Genomic DNA, 22217 nt, shown 5'->3' on the forward strand with positions numbered 1-22217 from the left:
GCCCCAACTTACCTACCATACAGACCCGACTTGAAATTTAATGACATAATCAACACATTAATCAAAATACTTTAATACTTCAATTTAGAAGCTAAACGTAGTACATTTGGTCTTACAAATCCAAACAAAAACATTAGAAATTATTCTTTCACTTGCTCTATAATTTGAAGAAGTGAATATAATTTACAAGGCAAAAATGCACACTAATCTATATCTACAATCACAGAATCGCGATGCGGAGTACATTTTTACAGAAACAAATACTTGTATCTTTATAAGTATTGCCATCCTCCTCCCCTTTTCGCATTGCATTATTCTCCATTGGCAAAAGGCTCGCTAGTGTTTCCATTACCAAGACAATCCTCTTCTCATGCTCTTCTTGGGGTTCAATCTCCTTACTTCCCTTTCCAAATATTTCTTGTTCCACAAAAAGAATGTTCAAGATTCAATATGTAATTCCAAATTCATGTGGAAGCTTTCTCTTTTGGCAAAGGGAGATTTCTGTGATAGAGCATTATAATCGAGCCAATGCCACATTGTTTAAACCCTCTTGCCCTCATTGCAACATCACTCCATCGGTGCTACTGTCAATTCTGGGAACTGTTAGATCTTCAGCCAACCAATCAACTATTGCCTCTGTTGAGATGTCATGCAAGACATCGCTCCTTCAGTGCAACTGTCACTTTTCCCAGGTGGAAAAAAAATGAAAGAAATTGCACCAAGAAAATATCATGTTGAACTAGTTCATATCACATGATAATAATTATCAATCAAGTGATAACATGGTCTATAAGTTATGCATAATCAAAACAGAAAGCAAGTCACCCTGACTTTCACATGCTTGGAGGTGTGTTTGCAGTAACAACGAGCAACAAATAAAATGTTTAGAAGACAAAAGCTTGGTTAACTGTGATATTACCTCGGGATGATTCATCTCAATCATCAAGCAAAAGTGCATCAGTGTTTGCCACATAACCAAACCCTTTGATCTGTAGAAGCAAATTGTCTAAAACTAAAGATATAAGAGTGGAGTCACCGTGGGTTGTGTCTCTGGCAAGAAACTTGTGGATTTCATTATTCACTTCAATCCAACTACAACCTGGTTCTTTTACAACCCCGCTGACGTCCATTTTCCCCCTCAACTTTCGGACATTTGCCCACATACCTTTCGATGCAAATAAATTCGACAGCAATACATATGATCCGCTATCTGCTGGGTTACATGAAATTGCCATCTCAGCTGCATATGTTCCTAGTTCAACATGACCTGAAACTCTGCATGCACTAAGCAGGCTCCTCCATACTACTGCCGCTGGTTTTATCGGCATCTTGTCAATAAACTCCTTAGCTTCATATACTCTACCAGCCCGGCCCAAGAGAGAAACCATGCATGCATAATGATCGATTCCCGGTTCAATTCCAAATCGAGACATTGAGTCAAAGTGATAAAATCCAAGGTCAAGAAGTCCAGCATGGCTACATGCTGATAGCACAGCTACAAAGGTGATATAATTTGGTTTTACTCCCTCCATAGTCATGTGTTCAAACACTTGAAGAGCTTTTGCTGCCTCTCCATGTTGAGCATAAGTTGCTATCATCGAATTCCAGCAGGCAACGTCTTTCCAATTTGTGGAGCTAAATGCTTTGTGAGCCTCTTCGATGCTTCCACTTTTGGCAAACATATCAACTATAGCATTTGCGACAAAGGGGTCATCATTGAAACCCATCTTTATGACCTGGTTGTGGAACTGCTGACCGTGTCGCAGACTTGCTATATTACTTGCTGCTGTGATTACCGCAGCAAAAGTGAACTCGTTCGGTTTTAGTCTTGACATAAGTAAATCTTTGTAAAGTTTGAGAGACTCTTCATTTTCCAATTGTTGGGTGTACCCAGAAAACATTGCATTCCATACTACAATGTCCTTGTCCCGTATCTCTTCAAAAACTCGTCTTGCATCCCCGACACGCGAACACTTTGAATAAACATCTATTAGAGCACTTCCAGCAAATTCATCTATAGAAACCCCATATTTAATCATCAGGCCATGGATTTGGTTGCTTAACTCCAGGTGATATAAGGATGCAGATACACCAAGAAGGCTTACAAACGTTAATAGAGTTGGTGGAAATAAACTTAGCCTCATTTCTTGGAAAAGACCCAATGCTTCATACAACTTGTCTTGTCTTGAGTATCCTTCTATCATTGCATTGTAAGATACTAAATTAATATCAGCCATAAGGTCAAAAACTTTTCTTGCATCCGTCAAGGAACCACATTTGGCATACATGTCAATCAAACCGTTTTTCACAAAATCATCATTATCAATATTGACCTTGATGGCATAAGCATGCACTTGTCTTCCCTTTTCCAAAGCCAGGAGTGAACCGCATGAATTGAGAACGCTAGTGCAACCAAATGCATCAGGCTTCCAACCCATTCTAGCCATTTCAACAAAAAGTTCCATGGCATCCCAATGGAATGAATTTTGCATGCAACCAGCAATCATTGTGGTCCATGAAACCACATTTTTATCTACCATCCGATCAAATAACTTCCGACCCGCCTCCACTTTGTGACACTTAAAGTAAAAATCTATAAATCCATTGACCATTGAGACATCCATGTCAATTCCTTTCCTTAATACATAACAATGAATTTGCTTCCCCCCTTCAAGAAACATAAGCATCAAACAAGCACTCAAAACACTTGAAAGTACATATCTGTCTGGACAAACATCACCCTCTCTCATTTGCTTGAACAACTTTAAAGACACTTCACTTTTTCCCTGTTTTGAATACCCTACAATGATTGTAGTCCACGTCACAGTAGTTTTAACTGCTAGGCCATCAAAAAGCAACCTTGCTTCACTAATACAACCATGCTTAGCATAAAAATCAATCAACGACGTACCCACATAAACATCTTGAACATATCCACCCTTAACAACCAAACCATGCACCTGGAGAGCTTGGTTGAGATGACCCAAATGCGTGCAAGCTCTTACAACGCTAGCTAAAATGTATTCATTTGGTTTCTCATTGCAACTTCTCATGAACTGGCAAAACAACTCCAATGCTTCTACATTGTAATTATGTTGAGTGTACATAGAAATCATTGAAGACCAAGTAACAAGGTTTCTATGAGGCATTGTATCAAACAGTTTCTGTGCATCACTTACCCGGTTCAGTTTTGAGTAAGCATGCAATAGGGTGTTAATAAGGAAAACATCGTGTTGATGAAAACCCAATACCACAATTTTGGCATGGATTTTCTTATAACAAGGAACGGGAATGTTTGAACATAATAATTGTAATAAATTGGCCAATTCACGACCAACTTTCCGTTGTTCGGTGATTTGAGGAGTGTATGGCTCACGTGGTTGAAGAAATTGATATAATGGAGTGGAGGAGTGCAAAATTTGGGTCACATTGGTTTTGTAACGGAAATTTAATTTGGATACTAATAGTAAACGATGATGTTGACTTTGCATCATAGATACTAGGTAGATGCATGCCTTGGACCAGGAAAACGAAAACCTTGCATGCTGACCTTTGCTTAAAATTGAATTAAACAAACTTCAATTGGTACAGGGTCGAGTGTCCAATACTGAAAAAGAATAACTGCCAATGTAATTTAGTGTCTGTATCCTGTCTCAAACATTTAACATAATTTTGCAAGTCTTCGTCTACCATTGTCGTCAATAAATGGAATAGAAAATGAAACAGCAACAAATGAGAAAGGCAAACTACGAATTTAGAGTCTGATAAAGCACCCGACCCGGCAAAAACATCCTCCAAAACAGAAACAAATGAAAAAAATGAAATTATAGATTGATAGAGCAGAGGTAAGCTAATAAAGCAAAAAAGATAAAATATGATAAAGGTGAAGGAATGTTGCATGAACATTCAACCTAAAACTATTGTGGAACAATATTTTCTCGAAGAGGTTTGTACCATAACATTTTTATTCTTACTCTCTTACTTTTTTATTTTGTTATTTAATATTAGTAAATTCTCAGTTGTATCATGTTTGTGTTGCCTCTGCTAGTCATGTACGTATATGAGTTACGTTTGATTTTATAGTAAGTTATACTTTCACCTTTGGCTATGATTTAGACACGTGAAAATCGTACATGCTTAAAACTAGGCTCCATATATTTTGTAGTTTTTATTGTCATTACTTTTATCTTTTTGAAATATTATGGAAGCTATTGAAGGTAATGGATATCATGTTGCTCATAAGAATGAAGAGTATGTTGGAGTTATATTATTAAAAAAGGTAATTGTTGGATCTCAACTTGTTTATCGAGTTACCAAGTAAAAATATGATAGCACGTGGTCTATTAATGATTACACTTGAATTTTATTTAGGGAATATGAATTGCATAAGTAAACAAACAATAAGTCATTCATTTCATCAAAGTGCATAAATATTCACTCAATAATGAAAAAGTCTAAAAAACAATATATCACGTATCAATCATTCAAAAGAATGATTATTAAATCTTTAAGATAGCATCTTCATGAATAAAGTGATCAAATACATTCATACAACAATCAATGATATAAAGCAAAGCAAATCATGTTTTAACTAAATTCAAAAAAACAAATAACATTTTGACAAATTTATGGGAAAACGGAGATCGCTCTTCACAGCCTTCAGTTTCTTCCAACCAAAAATATTCTTATTCTTAAGAAGGAAATAAGATAAATATTGATTTTGATTTGCAAACAAACCATCTTGTACAAAGTTACCGGATGTATACAAGATCATATCAAAAAGATTCATTCTAAAAAGGCAAAAACTTTGCATCATAATCAAATAAGCAAGATCATTCTCCATATTGATCAAGCAACAAGTACAACCTTGATTGGACACTGCAATTACACCTCTAAGCAGTCTGCAGACGTGACAGAGCAAAGTATGGCTTCAAAATTGTTGTCCAATATTCTTAAGTTCAACACTTCTCAAAACAACAGCGAAGATCATTCTAGGTTTTCACAGTCTTCAATCTAATCATTACAAGATCATTATGGTTTATCAAATGATCATTCTAGTTTATTACAAGATCATTATGGTTTATCAAATGATCACTCTGGTTTATTACAAGATTATTACGTTCACTACATTCAATAATGATCAATCCAAGAACATTATGGTTTGCAAAAGAACAAAGTTATCATTAAATCAATATTGTTTTTGGTTGTCAATCTTCATCACAAATTATCAATCTTCATTATGAAAGCAATAGAATTATATCCACAATGTTGTTTTGGACATATTCATTCAAATATGGTCAACAAAGGCAAAACAAAACATCAAGAACAAAAAGCAAGATCAATCTCCAGATTTATGATTAAAAAGTACATCAAGAAAAAAAAATACTAAACACTGCATCTCTGCAAAAAGGCAACACGTAGAAAAACATGATACACAACAACTGTCAAAATTCAGCACTCATACAAAACATAAACGAATAATGTTTTGGTTTTACAAAAGAACATTTTAATTATTCTCTTTTAAAGGCAAAATTAAAAACAATAATTTTCGATAGTTCAAACCACATATTAAAGAGTATCAAGACCGCTCAAATAAATGATGAAGCCCATAACTCAAGTGTCAAAAGGAGGAAAACAACCTCTAGATTTTATCTCCAAATTGATGAGTTGTGAGCAAAGACACAAGTACATTGTACTTACAATATTATGCAGAAAACTTTGCATAATTTTGATTGGAAACCGTACCAAACTGACATTTCACAGCTCATTCATTCATGTTTTCCATCAAATTCAAAAGTAATAATCTTCTTCGATTGTCAAGAACGTTCTGAATAACAATATAAACACAATGCTTAATTGCTTTAAAATATATATAACACTTGAGAAGTGTGTCAAACGACTATATACAGTTTAAACTGAATATTCAAATCATTTTTATCATCTATAAAATGAAGATCAATTGACAGATGAAGGCAATAGTTCAATTTACAAATCTATCAACATTGTTCAAGTAATAACAAGTCAAAAACTATTTAAGCAAACTATAGCTCTCTTCACTATATCTTTTGATCATCATTTACTGAATCTGTCTTTATTTATCTCAAACAAGTATTGAGAAGTTTGAAGACCCCATACACTTTTATTATACACATCACTATAACTCAAGTCTATATTTTATGTTATATTGAGTGTGTTTGTAAAAATCATTTCAAGGCTGAAAAATGATTGTAAAAATCCTTTATAGGTTGAAAGGTGAAAATTATAATTGATTAATGTGATTAAGAAAAAACATGTGAAGAAAAACATTATGGTTTTGAAGCACATAGTAAAAATCTCACGGTTGTGATGACTCGACTAACCCAAGTTGGGGTGAACCAATGTACTTTTTGTGTGTGATCTTTCTATCTTTAATTATTTGCACACACAAATCACACTTCATTATAAATTAATTTGTATTATTTACTTTAAATATATCCAAAATATTATGGACTTTATGTTTTAACCAAAATTAATCTTAAGTTAATTTAAATTAAGCACATGAATCAAAATTTAAAAAGATCATAATTCAAACTTTTTTCTTGTGATTGATATTGCTACTTCAAATATGTTTAAGAGAGTGTGGCTTCACTTATTTAGATATTATGTTATGTGGTTATTTTGATTATCCAATATGATTTTTTTTTCAACGTCTAAAAGTGAATTTTTTTTTTTTCCGATAAAAAAATGAGAAGTTTGTGTTGAGATTTGAAGCATTAATCGAGAATTTTCTATTTTCAAGTTTTGATTTTTTAATGATGACGATGAATATTATTATGAAATTTTCAATTTTAAATAAATAAAATTAATAAAAAGTTAAACAAACGTTGACGCGACTTGTCATCTAAAAAGTTTGTACTAAAAATTCAAAAATATTAATAACTTGAGCATATTATTTTTTTATAGATAATTTATGCACATTTTAAAAGATAAATGACTGGTTTAAAAAAAATCAAAGTGTTATAATTAAATAAAATAAATGATAAAAATTGTATTTTTGTTTTTTCCATATAAATATATCAATTATAATGTAAACAAAATTTGTAAAAAGAAATAAAGATTTAAAAGTAAAAAGTTACATATTTATAGGGAAAAAAAGGGAGACTTAAAACTTAAAAAAAAAATGGTGTAATTCAATTGTGCAATAACCCATTTGACAGTAGATATACCCGTTAGGAAGCGGGTCGGGTTTTCACAAAAAATTGTAGCATATCTTATGAAAACCACTGGAGAGTAAGAGAGTTAGGGTTTCTTGACTCTCCATTTCTGCTCGATCTTCATTTACGTAGCAACTTCCGACGAAGGCCAACCCGCACTCCTCTGCCCAACGTCAAAGTCCATCTGCAGAGTAGCACTCCGCCGCAGCACCGTGAGTCATCCTTGATCAATCTCACTTTTTGAATATACTTGTTCGCATGGAATATATGGATATATTGCATTTATTCTCTTGATTTAGCCTGAGCTAAATGGATCTTTTACTAGTTGTATTTCAATTCAGTGGCATGCTTAATTGATTACATGCTCTTGATGTAATATAGTATTAGTCTAGCGGAGATAAGATTGATGTAATATGGTAATATATACTTGTTTGGTGAAAATAGTCTTTAGAAAATGGGAGGAAAATGGACTGTGTGAAGATAATGTGTGGTTTCTCATCATGTGTTTGGGGCAAATTTCTTCCCAAAAATAAGGCTTAGAGAAAGGACTTAATAGGGACGTTTAGAAAGGGCACCCTACATGTACACTACAACATAAAAGCGACTGCGTGTTCATGGAAGGGGCTGTCAATGCGGTTGTAATGACAACCACGCCTTCCTGTGCTTGCATATAAGGGAAGTCAAATGCCCAGCCTTCCTAATCCCAACAACATGCGGACATACTTAAGGCGACAAAAGTTTTCAAATAAACTAGCAGGGGTCCATGTCCTTGTAAGCCAACACATGCCTCCGCCCTTGGGTCCTTGTAAGCCAACACTGTATATATGTCGAGTGATTCATGTGGTAGGCAAAGTTTTGTAACTGACAACAGAAGATACTAATACTATGTAGAAGGTGGTTTGTTCTGTATGTAACTCTTTTCTTAATTGAAGTATCAATGTTGCCATGCCAGGCAGATTCTTGATGATTGATTCTTGTCTTGTGATATTATTATATTTTAATATGTTTGAATTTTGAACCATATACTTGATGTGTTCTATTCCAAAATATTCTTTTTGTTCCAATCTTATTTTTTCCTCATTGTTCCAAAATATTCTTACATTATAAGAAGTGTTTTGTATTCAAATAGAAAGCACATTGTTAGCTTACCTTGTATATTATCCCAGAACTTAAAAATATCTGCTCCGCAGAATAGGGAAGGTATCAAGTGAGAGGACCTTATTTGTGAGTGAGAGAAACTAGCAAAACTTGACCATTAGATCTTTATGCACAAACAGTCAAGATCAAAACATAAAAAGCCTAGCAACTTTTTAAATGGTCAAGTCAGGCTGGTCGAATCAGATTGCCACTTCTATGGGTTACAGGTAAAATAGTGTCTCCTGCAGTAGTGTTTGGGCCGTTTCTATTCTCAGTGGACCACACCAGTGCAATCTCAGATTCAATCTAAGCTAAAGCATCAATTTTCACTTTTTAATAAATTAGTAGCTTTTTTGTCAACAACTTCTCAACTCCATTTTTTCACATCTTTTGTAATTAGCATACAAGGTTCTTCTTCATTGACCTTTTCTTTTTTGCTTGCAATATCATTTTATTTTTTTGCTGATATACTCAACCAAGTGAACCCTAATTACTTGTTAACCAAAAACATTGCATTTTCCCTTGCATTAATTGGTTGCTCAATCGGAATTGGATCATAGCATTGAAATTCATTGATAGGTTTTTCAGTCAAGCTGTGTCATATTTTTGTGATTTAAAGATTCCTATTAACATTATTTTAATATTATTTAGGATAGATTATACCTCTCACCCTTGAGAGAAACATGAAGTACACTCTCTGCCCTTCTTATTTTAAAATATACACTCTATTCTCTTTCTTGAGATGTAAACTTATACTACATGTAGTATATTTTAACTAAATGAACTTTTTAATAGTGGTAAATGCTTTTGAATGATCGTTGCAATAATTTTTTTCCCTCTTAACAATTTTCAATGGCATTGGTAAGTGGTAACTATTTGAGCTGGAACACAGCTACACCTGCTGCTACTATTTGATACAATTTGTGATATCGAGCAGTCGTTTATTGTTGCATTATTGAGACAGACAAAAGTACATGCTCTTCTAATTTGAAAACTTTTTTACTTGAGCTTTATGCTCGTGAAGAGGGATAAGGGAGAGAGAGTTAGGATCTGTTGACAGTTAGTTAAGTGTTAAAATTGGTATACTTACATTACCTCTTCCATATTTTTTAGTAGAACGTGAATTTAATTAAACTAACCACTGAATCATGTTATATTATCTTGATGTATACATAATTTCATATAAACATATGTAATTTAATATCTGATATTTACATATATTTTAAATAACATATTATACATCAAAGTGAAGTAATATGATGAAGTAGCAAATAGTTTGAGCTGTTGATCTTGGATTTGTTGCATTTGCATTCCATAAAAAATTGTTGAAGGTGCAGAGGAGATTCTAGTTCTGGTGAAATGGAAGGTTGGATTACCCATGGTTTGGGTAAATTGATATCTGATTATCAGAATCTTAGGTTTTAATTTGAGTGACTTATGTGCTTGTGAAATGTAAAACTGAAGAGTGATTCAGAACTAGCCCTTTATATTTGCTGCTTTCTTTCTGCGTTATTTAAGTCAGTGTACATTATATAAGTTGGAGAACGTCCCACAATGGTTTTGGGTTGAATGTTCATGCTAAAATTAGCAGATAGTTCCTTCACTTTTAAGATATTTTATCTTTCTTGCTTTATTAGATTTTGATCTATAATTTCATTTTTTCATTTGTTTCTGTTTTGGGTTGAATGTTCATGCTAAAGTTAGCAGATAGTTCCTTCCCTTTTAAGATATTTTATCTTTCTTGCTTTATTAGATTTTGAATCTATGTTTTAGGTTGAATCTATGTAACTACAAACGTTATTTAGTGTCTGTAGTCTTTTTGAGATCTTAATGTTGCTAACTCTTTTGATTCTATTTAGGTATTGGATACTCGAGCCTGTACCAATTGAAGTTTGTTAAATTAAATTTTAAGCAAAGGTCAGCATGCAAGGTTTTCCTGGTGAAAGTGAACATGCTCTGTCAGTTGTTGGTCCAAGGCCAATGGAATGGTCTACTGTTCCATACAATGCTCCCCGTGTTCCTGGGCCAAATGGAAAGCAGCGGACCTCAAGTTTGGAATCTCCAATCATGTTGCTGACTGGTCATCAGAGCGCAGTATATACCATGAAGTTCAATCCAACGGGGTCAGTTGTTGCATCTGGATCGCATGACAAAGAAATTTTCCTTTGGAATGTGCATGGGGATTGTAAGAACTTTATGGTTCTAAAAGGTCACAAGAATGCGGTTTTAGATCTTCACTGGACATCAGATGGGACACAGATAGTCTCTGCCAGCTCTGATAAAACACTGAGGTTATGGGATACAGAAACAGGAAAACAAATCAAAAAGATGGTAGAGCATCTCTCATATGTCAACAGTTGTTGTCCTTCCCGGAGGGGGCCACCTCTTGTTGTCAGTGGCTCCGATGATGGAACGGCGAGATTATGGGATATGCGTCAAAGGGGTTCCATCCAAACATTCCCTGACAAATACCAGATTACGGCTGTCAGCTTCTCTGATGCCTCAGATAAGATCTACACTGGTGGTATTGATAATGATGTCAAGGTATGGGATTTGCGTAAAGGCGAGGTTACTATGACACTTCAAGGTCATCAGGATATGATTACTAGTATGCAATTGAGTCCTGATGGTTCCTACCTTCTTACAAACGGCATGGATTGCAAGCTTTGCATTTGGGATATGCGTCCATATGCTCCACAAAATCGATGTGTGAAGATTTTTGAAGGGCATCAACACAACTTCGAAAAGAACTTGTTGAAATGTGGCTGGTCACCTGATGGAAGCAAGGTCACAGCTGGGAGTTCTGATCGAATGGTTTACATTTGGGATACCACTTCTCGAAGAATATTGTATAAGCTTCCTGGGCACAATGGATCTGTTAATGAGTGTGTTTTTCATCCCAGTGAACCTATTGTTGGATCTTGTAGTAGTGACAAGCAAATTTATCTTGGGGAGATATGAAGCACGGCGTTTAAATGAAATGAACATGTTGGTGCTTTTTACAATCATTAGGAAGTGTACACTTTAGAAGTGCTGAATTCTTATGCTGTGTAATATTCTGGCGTAAACGTTGTCTCCTGCTTTTGTTGCTAATTAATGTGTTTTGGAATTTACATTGTTCACTGTTTCATACTGAACTGCGGGGCCTTTTGGTTTGATCTTGTAACTGTAGTTGATAAATACTCCTCTTTGGTTGAAATTACTTATTAGTACCAAGTATAGAAATGACATATTCGTCATCGCCAGCTTAAGAGTAGTTCTTTATGCATGATTTTGGGATTTAACGTTTTTAGTGATCCTTGATGACTAGGATGCCATTGATGATATATGATAAAAGAGTTTGATATGAAGGTTTAATGCATGTTACATCACCAACACCCTTGGGTCATTGCATGGTACTATAACCTACAACAAAAATTAGTTTATTTTGCATGTTTTTTTACGAGTCTTCTATTTTGCATGTTACTTAAAAGTATATCACTCGTTTTACTCGAGCCATTTTAATGAGAGTGATATTTTATTACGAATTTTTCTATTTATTGGGGAGAGTGAGTCCAAAGAAAATGTGTTACAAATTGATGAATGGAAAATGGCTTAGCTTTTGGTATCAATGGTATAGAGATTCCGAAGAAACTACGGAACTTTTCACTAGAACAGTTAAAAGAATAATATTTGAGGAAATTCTTTAGTTTTAGTGCCTTTGTTTGATTAGAGTGGAACTTATCCAATAATGTTGTGGGTAATACTCTATGAAATTGGAAGACATTTTTTTGGTGTAGTTGTTGTTTTGTGGAAAAAATTGTAAAAAATTCTTATTCTCTCAAACTTTATGAGATGGAGGATGAATTGTGGAACTCGATGCACCACTACGTTTACAATATAGTTTGATAACTCAATTAACCTTTGGTTTCAAAATGAGTAAACAACTCAAGGCAATATCAAGCTTGGTCTAATTCTCCTCGTGAGTTTATCCAAGTGAACATTGATGGATCTTATTACCTTAGTAATGGTAGCTCGACCTCTGAAGGTATCTTAAATGATTATACAATAATATTTATTCATGCATTCTTAAGAAACATCACATCTTCAAACGCTTTAATGAATGGATTTTGGATCATTATCACTAGTATTAAAGTTGTTATGCAATTAGACTTCCACTAGATTATTATTGAAAGATTATTATTAAATTTGACTCAAAAGTAGTTGTTGACATAGTTCATCGTAGATATACATCCATACATCATCTACAACCGATTCTAGCATAAAGTACTTCTCTTATTCATTTCTGTCATTAACAAGTTGAAGTGGTGTTTATTAATCGTGAAACAAATAAATGTGCAACCCCCCTTACACATCGAACTCACTATGCATATTTTGATATAGTTATATTGAATTTGTCATTTCTTCTTTAAGGTGATATTATTTGTATGGATATTGAGGAAACATATTCCCTAAATTCAAATTATTAATATATATTTTCCCTTTACATAAAAAAATTAAAAATATTTGGTTTAGATTATGTGTATTGAAGAACAAATTGTCTTAAAAAAATATTTTAATAAGTAGTTAAAATATTATCTTTCAAAGTTAAGATATAAATAAATATCTTATTAACAGTGTGTCTCTTGAATATAACTCATTGTATATAAACATTAATCAATTATTTAAAATATAATATTTCACAAATCAGTTGGATACAATATATATATATATATATATATATATATAGTATGTGTTTTTAATATATTTAAACTTTAAATTAATAATCAACTCAATTTTTTTATAACATTTAACATTAAAGACATCAAATAAAATTTTATGAGATTGCAGGGATGTAATTAAAAGAAAAAAAAAATTACTGAAAATGAAAACCGTTAAACCAATAACATATTTAAATTAAAGTAAAATCATATTTTCTTTGAATAACTTCAACTTCACTTACTAAAAAAAGAAAAGAACTTCAACTTCACGGTCAAATCTGAAAAGTGTTTTGCCGCCACGTCACATTGATAAAAGTAGATATCTGTTGTCGTAGACCCTTTCCTCAAAATGCTCGGACAATCGTCACTCGCAAAGAGTTTCCAACTTCTCAATTCATTCAATCTTTCATTCACCATTTCACCAATTTCCTTAAAACCCTAACCCTAAAACCCCTTTCAATTCAATCCCAAAACACTTCCAATGGACATCAATCACCACCTATCAGACCTTTCCATTTCCTTACAATCCATTCCCTCCGACGACAACTTCCGTTTCCACTACAACTTCCCCGAATTCAGACACCTCATTGAAGAACTCACCAGAAAATCACAATCCATGTTGAACAAAATCGGCTCCTCCGACCACATTTGGGGCACAGGTTCCTCTTTCCCCTCCGACATCGACGATGCTTATGAATGGATTGTTAACGCAAACGAAGACGTTTTGGAACTTGTTGACGAGTTGGTGGATGAGTTTCATAGGGTTCTGAAGGAGGAAGGTGAAGACGGGTTTCTAAAGATTATGAAGGAGAAGAAAAAAGGTGATGAAACGAAGCCGAAAGTGTCGTTTCATGTACACACTCTTAGGAAGCCTCAGTATCATTATAACCTTGTGGTTGATAATTCAAATGTACCTTTTGAACATGTTTGGTTGGAGAAGAGTGAAGATGGGCAGAGGTTTATACATCCACTGGTTGGTTCATTCTATTCAATTTCTTCATAACTTTTTTGCATGCTTTGCATGGGCCTGATTAAAATAAACTATGAGGTGCTTATTTAGGTTCTGTTTGGATAAACAACTTATTTAACCATTTATAGCATAAGCGCATAAATAAAGTTTTTCAAACTGTTTTCATATAGTTGGTTTCAAAAGTTATCTTGAATAGCTTGTACAATTTGCTGAAAAGAGCTCATGAAAATTTGATAAGTTGTTTCCATAAACTCTCCCAAACTCATAAGTGTATATGCAAGTGGATAAACTCAAATATGCCAATCCAAACATGTCCTTATTTTCAAAATAAAAATATTTTCTCATATGTTTGGTTAAGTTAAAAAGAATGAAATTTTAGAGATGGGCATTTTGTTATATTTAATTATTTATCTAATACTACAAAGCTATTTCTCTGTTTTGGCAAATAAATGCTCACAGTTTTGCTATTTTCTTATTGGTATCGCTAAATATTATTTTTCTTTTTATGTACATCCCGTAACTTAGGTTGAATGATATTTTCCTTTGGCATACCTTCATCCTTGTTAAGTGTGATATTGAATATGTCTAGTGTTGTCCTTGTGGACTTGATAAGCTTTAATTAAGTTGTCTTTATTTCAAAAGGTTTCTTTTTGTTTGGTGGGGTGGGGCATTAAATCTTGGTACGCAGAAGTTTTTTTTTTATTTTTTTTTTATGTGTCTACACCTCTGATATGCGTGGTAAAAAAAACATTTCATAACTTAGTTACTGTTGTGGTTTTGTTAGTATTTATTTGGGTTGTTTTCAACTTTTCATTCCAGATTAACACTCTTGCATGAAAACCAATTCGTGAAGGGTTTTTATTGGACCGTTTTCTACTTTTCTTCTATCTTCACCCACCTCTTTCACTTTTCAACCCACCTATGTTTTCTGGTTTTTGTGCAGATTTTTGTGTAACTAAGTTGATACTCAGTTCTTGTGACAAAAATATCAAACTGTATAACATGATATTATTATATTAATTTTTAATTCTACCGCTTATTTTATTGTGCAATAATTGATTTATATTTCAGGAGAAATTCTCTGTTTTAGATTTTGTTGATAAAGATAATATTGAGAATCTTGTTCCAGTAAAGCCTCCTCCAATGGAATGCACACCTTTCAAGCTTGTGGAGGAAGTCAAAGGGTTGAAGGAGTTGGCTGCTAAGCTGAGTTCCGTTAATGAATTTGCGGTATAACATGAATGCTATTCATTAGGTTATACTAAAAAGTTTCCTTCATGACTTCTTCTTGCTATCCTTCATTACTTGTTATACCTCTTGGTTTATTTCTGTGACATGGCTGTACTTTTCATTTAGAGCTTTTTATCCCTTTAGTCATAAGCTGGAACATTTTATAACATTATAGCTTTGTCCCTAATTCGTGCGACTGCAATGGACGGCAAGAAATCAAATTTCCCACATCTACTTAACATATTGATCTTAAGCAGTGCATATCCTTGTACATTTTATGGCATTCAGACATCTGGTTTTGCAGTTCTGTTGCCTATTCAACAGTTCTTGACAGGTCACAAAAAACTCAATATTCACTAGAAACTTCATGTGTTGGATATCTAATGAAATTGGATATTAAGCCGAGTAACGATAATTTTCAAAACAATTGTATTCTTCATAAATGTTTGATATCCTATTTTTGTTCACAATTACAGGCGTTACTGGCATTATTGTTTATTCACTATTGGACTTATATTCTACATTTTATGTTGCTACTTCTCATGTCCCTTTCTTTGGCTGTATCTTTTTGACATTTTTATCCTGACTTTGAATATTTAGGTGGATTTGGAACATAATCAATATCGGTCTTTTCAAGGTTTGACATGCTTGATGCAAATCTCAACCCGGAATGAGGATTTTATTGTCGATACTCTGAAGCTCCGCGATCATGTTGGGACATACCTGAGGGAAGTCTTCAAGGACCCTACCAAGAAAAAAGTAAGATTCACACTATTGACATTTCTTTAATTCAGTAGACTTGCTAGTTGCTTCTTTCCGTTGACTGTATTCATGGTTAATTAGGTCTTGCATGGAGCAGATCGCGACATTGTGTGGCTACAACGAGATTTTGGCATTTACGTCTGTAATATGTTTGACACTGGCCAGGTTTGTTTTGAAAACTCAGGATGTCAATATGGAAATTATTTCCCTTATTAATCATCAAAGGAAAAAAACTGAATAATGATTTACATAGTTGTTATTATGTTAATAGTTTCTTTGATCAGTTTCTATGGCTCTGAATGCAAAGGGTTTGCAATTATTTTTTTTATCAGAAGAACTATCCCAAAAATCAATCAATTCTTTGAGCATATTATTGGTATTATATCGAACAGATATCAATGGTTGTTGCAATTTATTTTTTAAACAAGTTTTCCTAGAAAAACAGGCTTCAGAAAATAATTCTTGAGCATTGTACTCTAATGTTGGATCACTTGGATGATTTTGACTTCCTTAGAGTAATTAGATATATGATATGATTGTTTTGCTGCTACTTGATGGAAATGCTAAAAACTAGCTCCAACACGAGATTTGTCAACTTGCTTGCTTATCTAATCTAACTCCCTGTGTAATCCTCTTATTTTTACAAGATTTAATAATAATTTATTTTTCATTTTGGCATAACCTGGAAAATATTTCAGTTTTCATGCATTCATAATGTGTTGAAGAAGCTCTAAAGTAAATAAATGGTGAAACAAGCTCTCAAGTTATGTTGCTTTTTTTGATTATCTTTAGTCATAATTCATGGTCTTTGATTGTATGTTAGGAATTTGTGTTATAATCTTCTCTTTTTATCACACAAGTGTAATATATATTTTTATTGCATTGCTCAGGCTTCTAGAGTGTTAAAATTAGAGAGATACAGCTTGCAATATCTTTTGCAACAACTTTGTGAGGTTACAGCAAACAAAGAGTATGCAGTTTTTATTTCATTTTTGTATTTATCTCCCTTTTTTCTTTCCACTGTATTAAACTATTACATTCTGGAAGGTTGACAATTCATTTCCTTGCAGGTACCAGAATGCAGACTGGAGAGTACGCCCTCTTCCTGATGTGATGATAAGGTGAATCTGCGTTTTGAGCTTGCCACAATTAATCTGTTCTTGATTCATCCTGTGACTGTTTAATTTTCTGCCTCTCTTCTATTCTTTCCATATTTCGGGATTTATGTTACGAACTCAGGAAAGAGATGGAAAACCAGATAGAAAGAACACACGTTTAGAGTTGTGTCATTGAAATCGGAACAGAAAAATAGGGATAAATTTCCCCCAAAGGTCCTTCACAAAGGATCTCCCTTTTCACTTTACAGACAATGAAATTTACTGAATGGGTCTCCCTATTCTGATTTCCATTATCTATATCTAACCAATCCCCTCCCGGTCCCTTCTAACTAACTAATCTACTAATGGACTAGCTAATAGAACTGCTGTCCTCATTCTAGTGTTATGATAAACCTAATTGCATATAATACCTCCTCTTTCCCAGAAAACCACAGACAATATAAGATATAAACTGCAGCTGAACATGGTTTTGGTTTATTATTTACTTTTTATTATAAGTCTAAGGTCTTATAAGATATTGACTTGTATACGGTCCCATTGATTTTAATTACTACAATCTAAAAACTGTTGTTCTGATGATAGATATGGAAGAGAAGATACACACTATCTGCTTTATATTTATGATTTATTGAGGATCAAGTTATTTGCACTGTCCAAGGAGTCTGAAAGTTCTGATGATCCTCTGTTGGAAGTAAGTTGAGATCAAACTAGCTAAATGAACAAGTAATGTATCATTCATTTCCTCAGGCCATTGGATCCTCCTTTGTTCCCTTGGACTCTACAACTGTTTTAATGATTAATCATTCTGCAAACATGCCATGGTTGATCAAAGTTCGTTTAACATTTCCTTGCTAATCAATTTTTCAATTATATTGAATCAAATTGCACGACTTAACTTAATTGTTGGCTTGGCGCATCTTTTGTACACCTTTTTATTTGAATTTCCTGTTACTGACAGGTTTACCAGCGGAGTTATAATGTCTGCATGAAGCTGTACGAGAAAGAACTTTTGACAGAAGACTCCTACCTTCATATAAAGGGGTTGGTTGCCTTTTTTCAATTGTCAAACTTTCATTACATGAACATTCATTCTATTTAGAGTAGTGCCAACAACATTCTCTTATTGGGTGAAGTTTTCGTGGGTTCCACATAATTTATGAGCAAAGTATTGTCGGACATGATTTTCACCCAATAAGAGAGTGACTGTTGAAAAAAGGGTGTTAGAGTGAGTGTTGGTAGCACTTCTCTTCTATTTAAGTAGCAAGCTTTTCAAACTTCATGTATCATTTTATTAATTTTTTATGTAGAGTTTGTTTGTGTTTGTTTTGATTTTCGAAGTTTTGGTTTTACTTTTAATACCTCCCAAGAGATGTAAACATAAAACCAATTACCACTTATATACAGGTTAAGAGGGGCAGGCTTTAATGGTCAGCAACTTGCCGTTGTTTCAGTAAGTTGAGAATTCATATTTTATTTGTATCACCTATTTTTTATTACTTACACAAGAAGTAGAAGTATTTCTGTTTTATTTTTTTGTTGAACACCGTTTATGCTGTGCATATGGGTATCCCTCAGATATATAGTTTTCTACAAGATTTTGAATTTTGGCAATCCTGACATCATTATATGTAGAATACCATACCATACTGATATGGAGATACAGAATAATATATGACTATTTCCTGCATTTTGGTGTACAGGTATTGGTATTGGTACGATACCGGTACGTCCAACATTTTGAGTTATGCTGGTTCATCTGAATTTTTCTTCAAATTTGTCAATGCTCACCATGTTGTTAAAGTCTTTTTTACCCTTTCAGTAGTATCTTCTATACTGCATCATATTTTCACTGACTTATATTACTAGATTTAGAATATTATCTTTCTATCTGTCTGTTTTTATCATGATAAGTTGTTTTGGATGGACATCCAGAAACTATTGGCATTCCAAGCACACTGCATAATACAAGTTATCTCAGAAACAGAATCAAGTGTAGCATTCAATACGGCATGAACCAGTTATAGTCTTAGGAATTTATTGATAAAAATTGTCCAACTTGTAAACTGATAAGATAAGATTATCACATGCATTACCCGATAGGTGTGGTGTAGTTGGTTAAGCAGTTCTTGTGGAGGAGGACCGTGGTTTGATCCCTGAAAACACACTCTTAAGGGAGGATTGAAGAGACTCACTCAAGCTGAACTTAAGCACTTCAGCGAAGATTAGTTTCATAGTGGGTCCAAAGGACCTACATCTGTGGGGATACTCCACGGAGCTATTGGAGTGTCGGTCCTAGTTATGGTGGTTTCCTAAAATAAATTTTATACATCGTTTTTACTTTGGGTTTCTTTATGGTCCACACCTATGTTATTTCATTTACTCTATGTACGTGGCTGGCAGGGGCTTTGTGAATGGCGTGATATTCTTGCTCGGGCAGAGGATGAAAGTACCGGGTTTATATTGCCAAATAAAGTTATTCTTGAAATTGGTAAATGAAATGTGGACTTTTGTAATGTACCATATTTTATTTAGAAGGTAGCCCATTTGTATGGCAACAACTTAATTTATGTTTTGTCCATTTGTATAGCTAAGCAGATGCCTGTCACCGCAAGCAATCTACGGCGATTGGTGGCGGAGAGGTCAAGGCTCCCATATGTGGAGCGCAATCATGACATCATTGTTAACATTGTCAGACATTCTATGCAAAATGCTGCTGCCTTTGAAGAAGCTGCACTTCGTTTGAAAGAAGAACATGCAGCAATTGTAAGAAATATATTTATCAGTTGTCAGTTTCTAGTAATATTACTGGGCAGAAGATTGTTGTGGCATGTCTGCTTGGTACTTTACAGGGATTTGCATTGTTTTGAGTTGCTGTTAAGTATTCTATCTTATTATATCCTGGGTGCTTATTCTCTATCCTAACACATAGTTGCATCCAATTTAACACAATTAATTCTTCTCTAACTGTTCTTTGCCCAATCTGCTTTATAGGTAGATTGTTATGATGCTTATTTGGTTTTAATTTCTTGTTTGTTTGCTGATAAATGGTATATAATCATGATATAGATGGCAAACATAGCAGCTGTAAAGGATGGAACTGAGGCTCCCCAATCTCATACCTTGAACTTAAAGGATGAGTGCGAAGCAAATGGAAGCATTGAAATTGAAAATGCCACCTGTGTTAATATCTCCGAGGAGTCCTTGTTTTCTTCTGACCCTGAGGAGGAACATTTTACACATGAAGATGAAAACAGACGAGTAAAAGTTAAAACTGAATGTCTCACTTCAGAGCTCCCAAGTGTCAACCATACTTTTTTTGAGAAGAATAGGGAGGATGCAAATAATAGTGTGGACTCTACAGTGAAGGTTGTATAATTAAAAATTCCATTTGTTTCATTTCTATTCCAACATGGCCTCAATAAAATAAAAAAAGAAGCGTTTTCAAGTTTTGGCATTGTGATGAGGAGTAATAATCTAATTATTGCTAGTTGGTTTATAGGAAAATGGAATGTCTACCGGTACTTGCGATGCAACACTGCTGGGCAATTCAGCTTCACAAGGGAAATGTTATCCTGACAAAAAGGTGAGCTTATGTCAAATATTTCTAATGATGCCTATTCAGTTTGGGATGTAAATTGACTGATTTCATTTTTTGATGGCGTTTTTATTTTAGCATGTATGACTAGTTGGTAATATTTTTGAGAAATGATTATTTTTTCTTCAAAACCTCTCTCACAAAGCTAGTAAAAAATATTTTTTTCCCAAAATAAAATAATTTAAAATTACACTGCCTTTGGGTGAGACATAGCACATATAAGTTTGGTGGTTTTGTAATCTGAAGTATCTGATCAGAAATGCTTTATTACTCAATTTGTCTCCTTATTTTAAAATTGCTTTGCGGGGTTGGTTCTTAGGTCAAGAAAAAGATAAAGGTAGAACAGATTGGATCATCAATCAATCTTCCATATCATTCATTTTTAGGCAACAACGAAAAGTCAAAACTATCTGTAAGTGTAGCGTCGGAAACATCAAACCCACAGAAACCTCTTTCAGGTTCAGTTTCCACGTCTGACATGGATACGGTAGACATAGATTCAAACTCAGGATATGATGCAGAGTCGACTAACCTATAAATCTGCAGCAATCTCCTTAGGAAAATTTATTTTTTGTCCACTTCAGTAAAAGGGAAGTGAAGTTGAGCAGAGGCCTGTTAGAATTGTCAAAAAGAGTTCAAAAATGCTTTCAGTCAAACAAGTTAGCTTTGGAGAAGATAAAGAAAATGGTCTTCCCAGGGTGGTCTTCTGCAGCTACATGACTCAGTAGTAAGAAGAGAAGTTCACAACAAGCAAGCTAGATGATTGCAGGCATTTGCAACTTTTGTATAACGAAGTGGAACTTTTTAATAGTAAAATGAAAATATAGTGTGTACAAATGAATCAGAAAACTATATGTTGTCTTTATTACTGTCCTTGAATAGAAGTGGAGCAAAATGAAGGTCCTCTGGTCCTTTCGCTCTTCAAAACTTTTGATAATTTTTTTTCTTCGAGCAGTGACATTATGTTTTGCTTGATGATCAGCTGAGATCCAACTTATGGTTGGGATAAAACTATAAACGCAACCTTTTAAAAAAGGAAATCACCATTTTAGTCTTTAAAAATAATAACATTAATAATTATTGTATTTTGATGTTTTTACACTATGAAATTGTATGTTGCATCATTTAAAATATGTCAAATTACAATCTTTTGCAAATTGGTAAAAATAGAAGGATTTAAAGTGTAATTAAGCCTAATAACAATATGAAGGAACTAATTTTACATTTATATATAATAAAAAAAATTAAATAATATTTTTAAATTATAGCTTAACTAACAAATGCAAATATTGTTAGGTTTGACGTATGAATTTCTCAATTATATAAGTTAATTATGGTGATATTTATTATTTTTTCTAAGAAAAATAAAAGTCATAATTTTTCATATATGTTACACAAATAAGATTTTTCAAAACTTGATAGTATCCTCTTTTTTTTTTCTTTCTTAATCTTCGTTTTTTTTTTCTTAATCCTCGTTTTTTTTTCTTAATCTTCCTTTTATTTTTGTCAATT

General features: G+C 33.6%; 3 protein-coding genes across 5 annotated transcripts; 2 read left to right on the plus strand and 1 right to left on the minus strand.

Annotated features, from left to right (window-relative positions):
- Positions 1-30: 30 nt before the first annotated feature.
- On the minus strand, positions 31-4048 carry LOC101492284 (pentatricopeptide repeat-containing protein At4g39530). Of its 2 annotated transcripts, none has more exons than XM_073366164.1 (2): positions 920-4048; positions 31-676 (listed from the first exon to the last, which is right to left on the minus strand). In XM_073366164.1, exon 1 carries the CDS (start codon positions 3492-3494, stop codon positions 936-938), a length of 2559 nt encoding a protein of 852 aa, XP_073222265.1. In that variant the 5' UTR covers positions 3495-4048; the 3' UTR covers positions 31-676; positions 920-935. The 2 variants fall into 2 exon arrangements, with proteins under 2 accessions (XP_073222265.1, XP_073222264.1); XM_073366163.1 differs by having other exon boundaries at positions 31-682.
- Positions 4049-7263: 3215 nt separating this feature from the next.
- Positions 7264-11529, plus strand: LOC101492623 (uncharacterized). The gene is made up of 2 exons (XM_004493144.4): positions 7264-7405; positions 10190-11529. Exon 2 carries the CDS (start codon positions 10254-10256, stop codon positions 11289-11291), a length of 1038 nt encoding a protein of 345 aa, XP_004493201.1. The 5' UTR covers positions 7264-7405; positions 10190-10253; the 3' UTR covers positions 11292-11529.
- A 1764-nt stretch (positions 11530-13293) lies between these two features.
- LOC101492954 (protein RRP6-like 2) lies at positions 13294-21642 on the plus strand. Of its 2 annotated transcripts, none has more exons than XM_004493146.4 (14): positions 13294-14003; positions 15072-15230; positions 15831-15989; positions 16074-16157; positions 16883-16962; positions 17063-17113; positions 17693-17801; positions 18069-18151; positions 18515-18560; positions 19511-19598; positions 19698-19873; positions 20177-20476; positions 20610-20693; positions 21290-21642. In XM_004493146.4, exons 1-14 carry the CDS (start codon positions 13512-13514, stop codon positions 21290-21292), a joined length of 1914 nt encoding a protein of 637 aa, XP_004493203.1. In that variant the 5' UTR covers positions 13294-13511; the 3' UTR covers positions 21293-21642. The 2 variants fall into 2 exon arrangements, with proteins under 2 accessions (XP_004493203.1, XP_004493202.1); XM_004493145.4 differs by having other exon boundaries at positions 13296-14003; positions 21025-21642.
- Positions 21643-22217: the final 575 nt, after the last annotated feature.

This window comes from Cicer arietinum, chromosome 3 (assembly GCF_000331145.2).
Source record: "Cicer arietinum cultivar CDC Frontier isolate Library 1 chromosome 3, Cicar.CDCFrontier_v2.0, whole genome shotgun sequence".
Lineage (NCBI taxonomy): Eukaryota > Viridiplantae > Streptophyta > Magnoliopsida > Fabales > Fabaceae > Cicer > Cicer arietinum.

Excerpts from the sequence above, each read along its gene's own strand:
- LOC101492623 (XM_004493144.4), top strand. The coding sequence starts at position 10,254 with ATGCAAGGTTTTCCTGGTGAAAGTGAACATGCTCTGTCAGTTGTTGGT.
- LOC101492954 (XM_004493145.4), top strand. The coding sequence starts at position 13,512 with ATGGACATCAATCACCACCTATCAGACCTTTCCATTTCCTTACAATCC. Across the intron at positions 14,004-15,071 it reads AGAGGTTTATACATCCACTG|GAGAAATTCTCTGTTTTAGA; the intron begins GTTGGTTCATTC and ends TTTATATTTCAG. Across the intron at positions 19,874-20,176 it reads AAGAAGAACATGCAGCAATT|ATGGCAAACATAGCAGCTGT; the intron begins GTAAGAAATATA and ends ATCATGATATAG.
- LOC101492284 (XM_073366164.1), bottom strand. The coding sequence starts at position 3,494 with ATGATGCAAAGTCAACATCATCGTTTACTATTAGTATCCAAATTAAAT.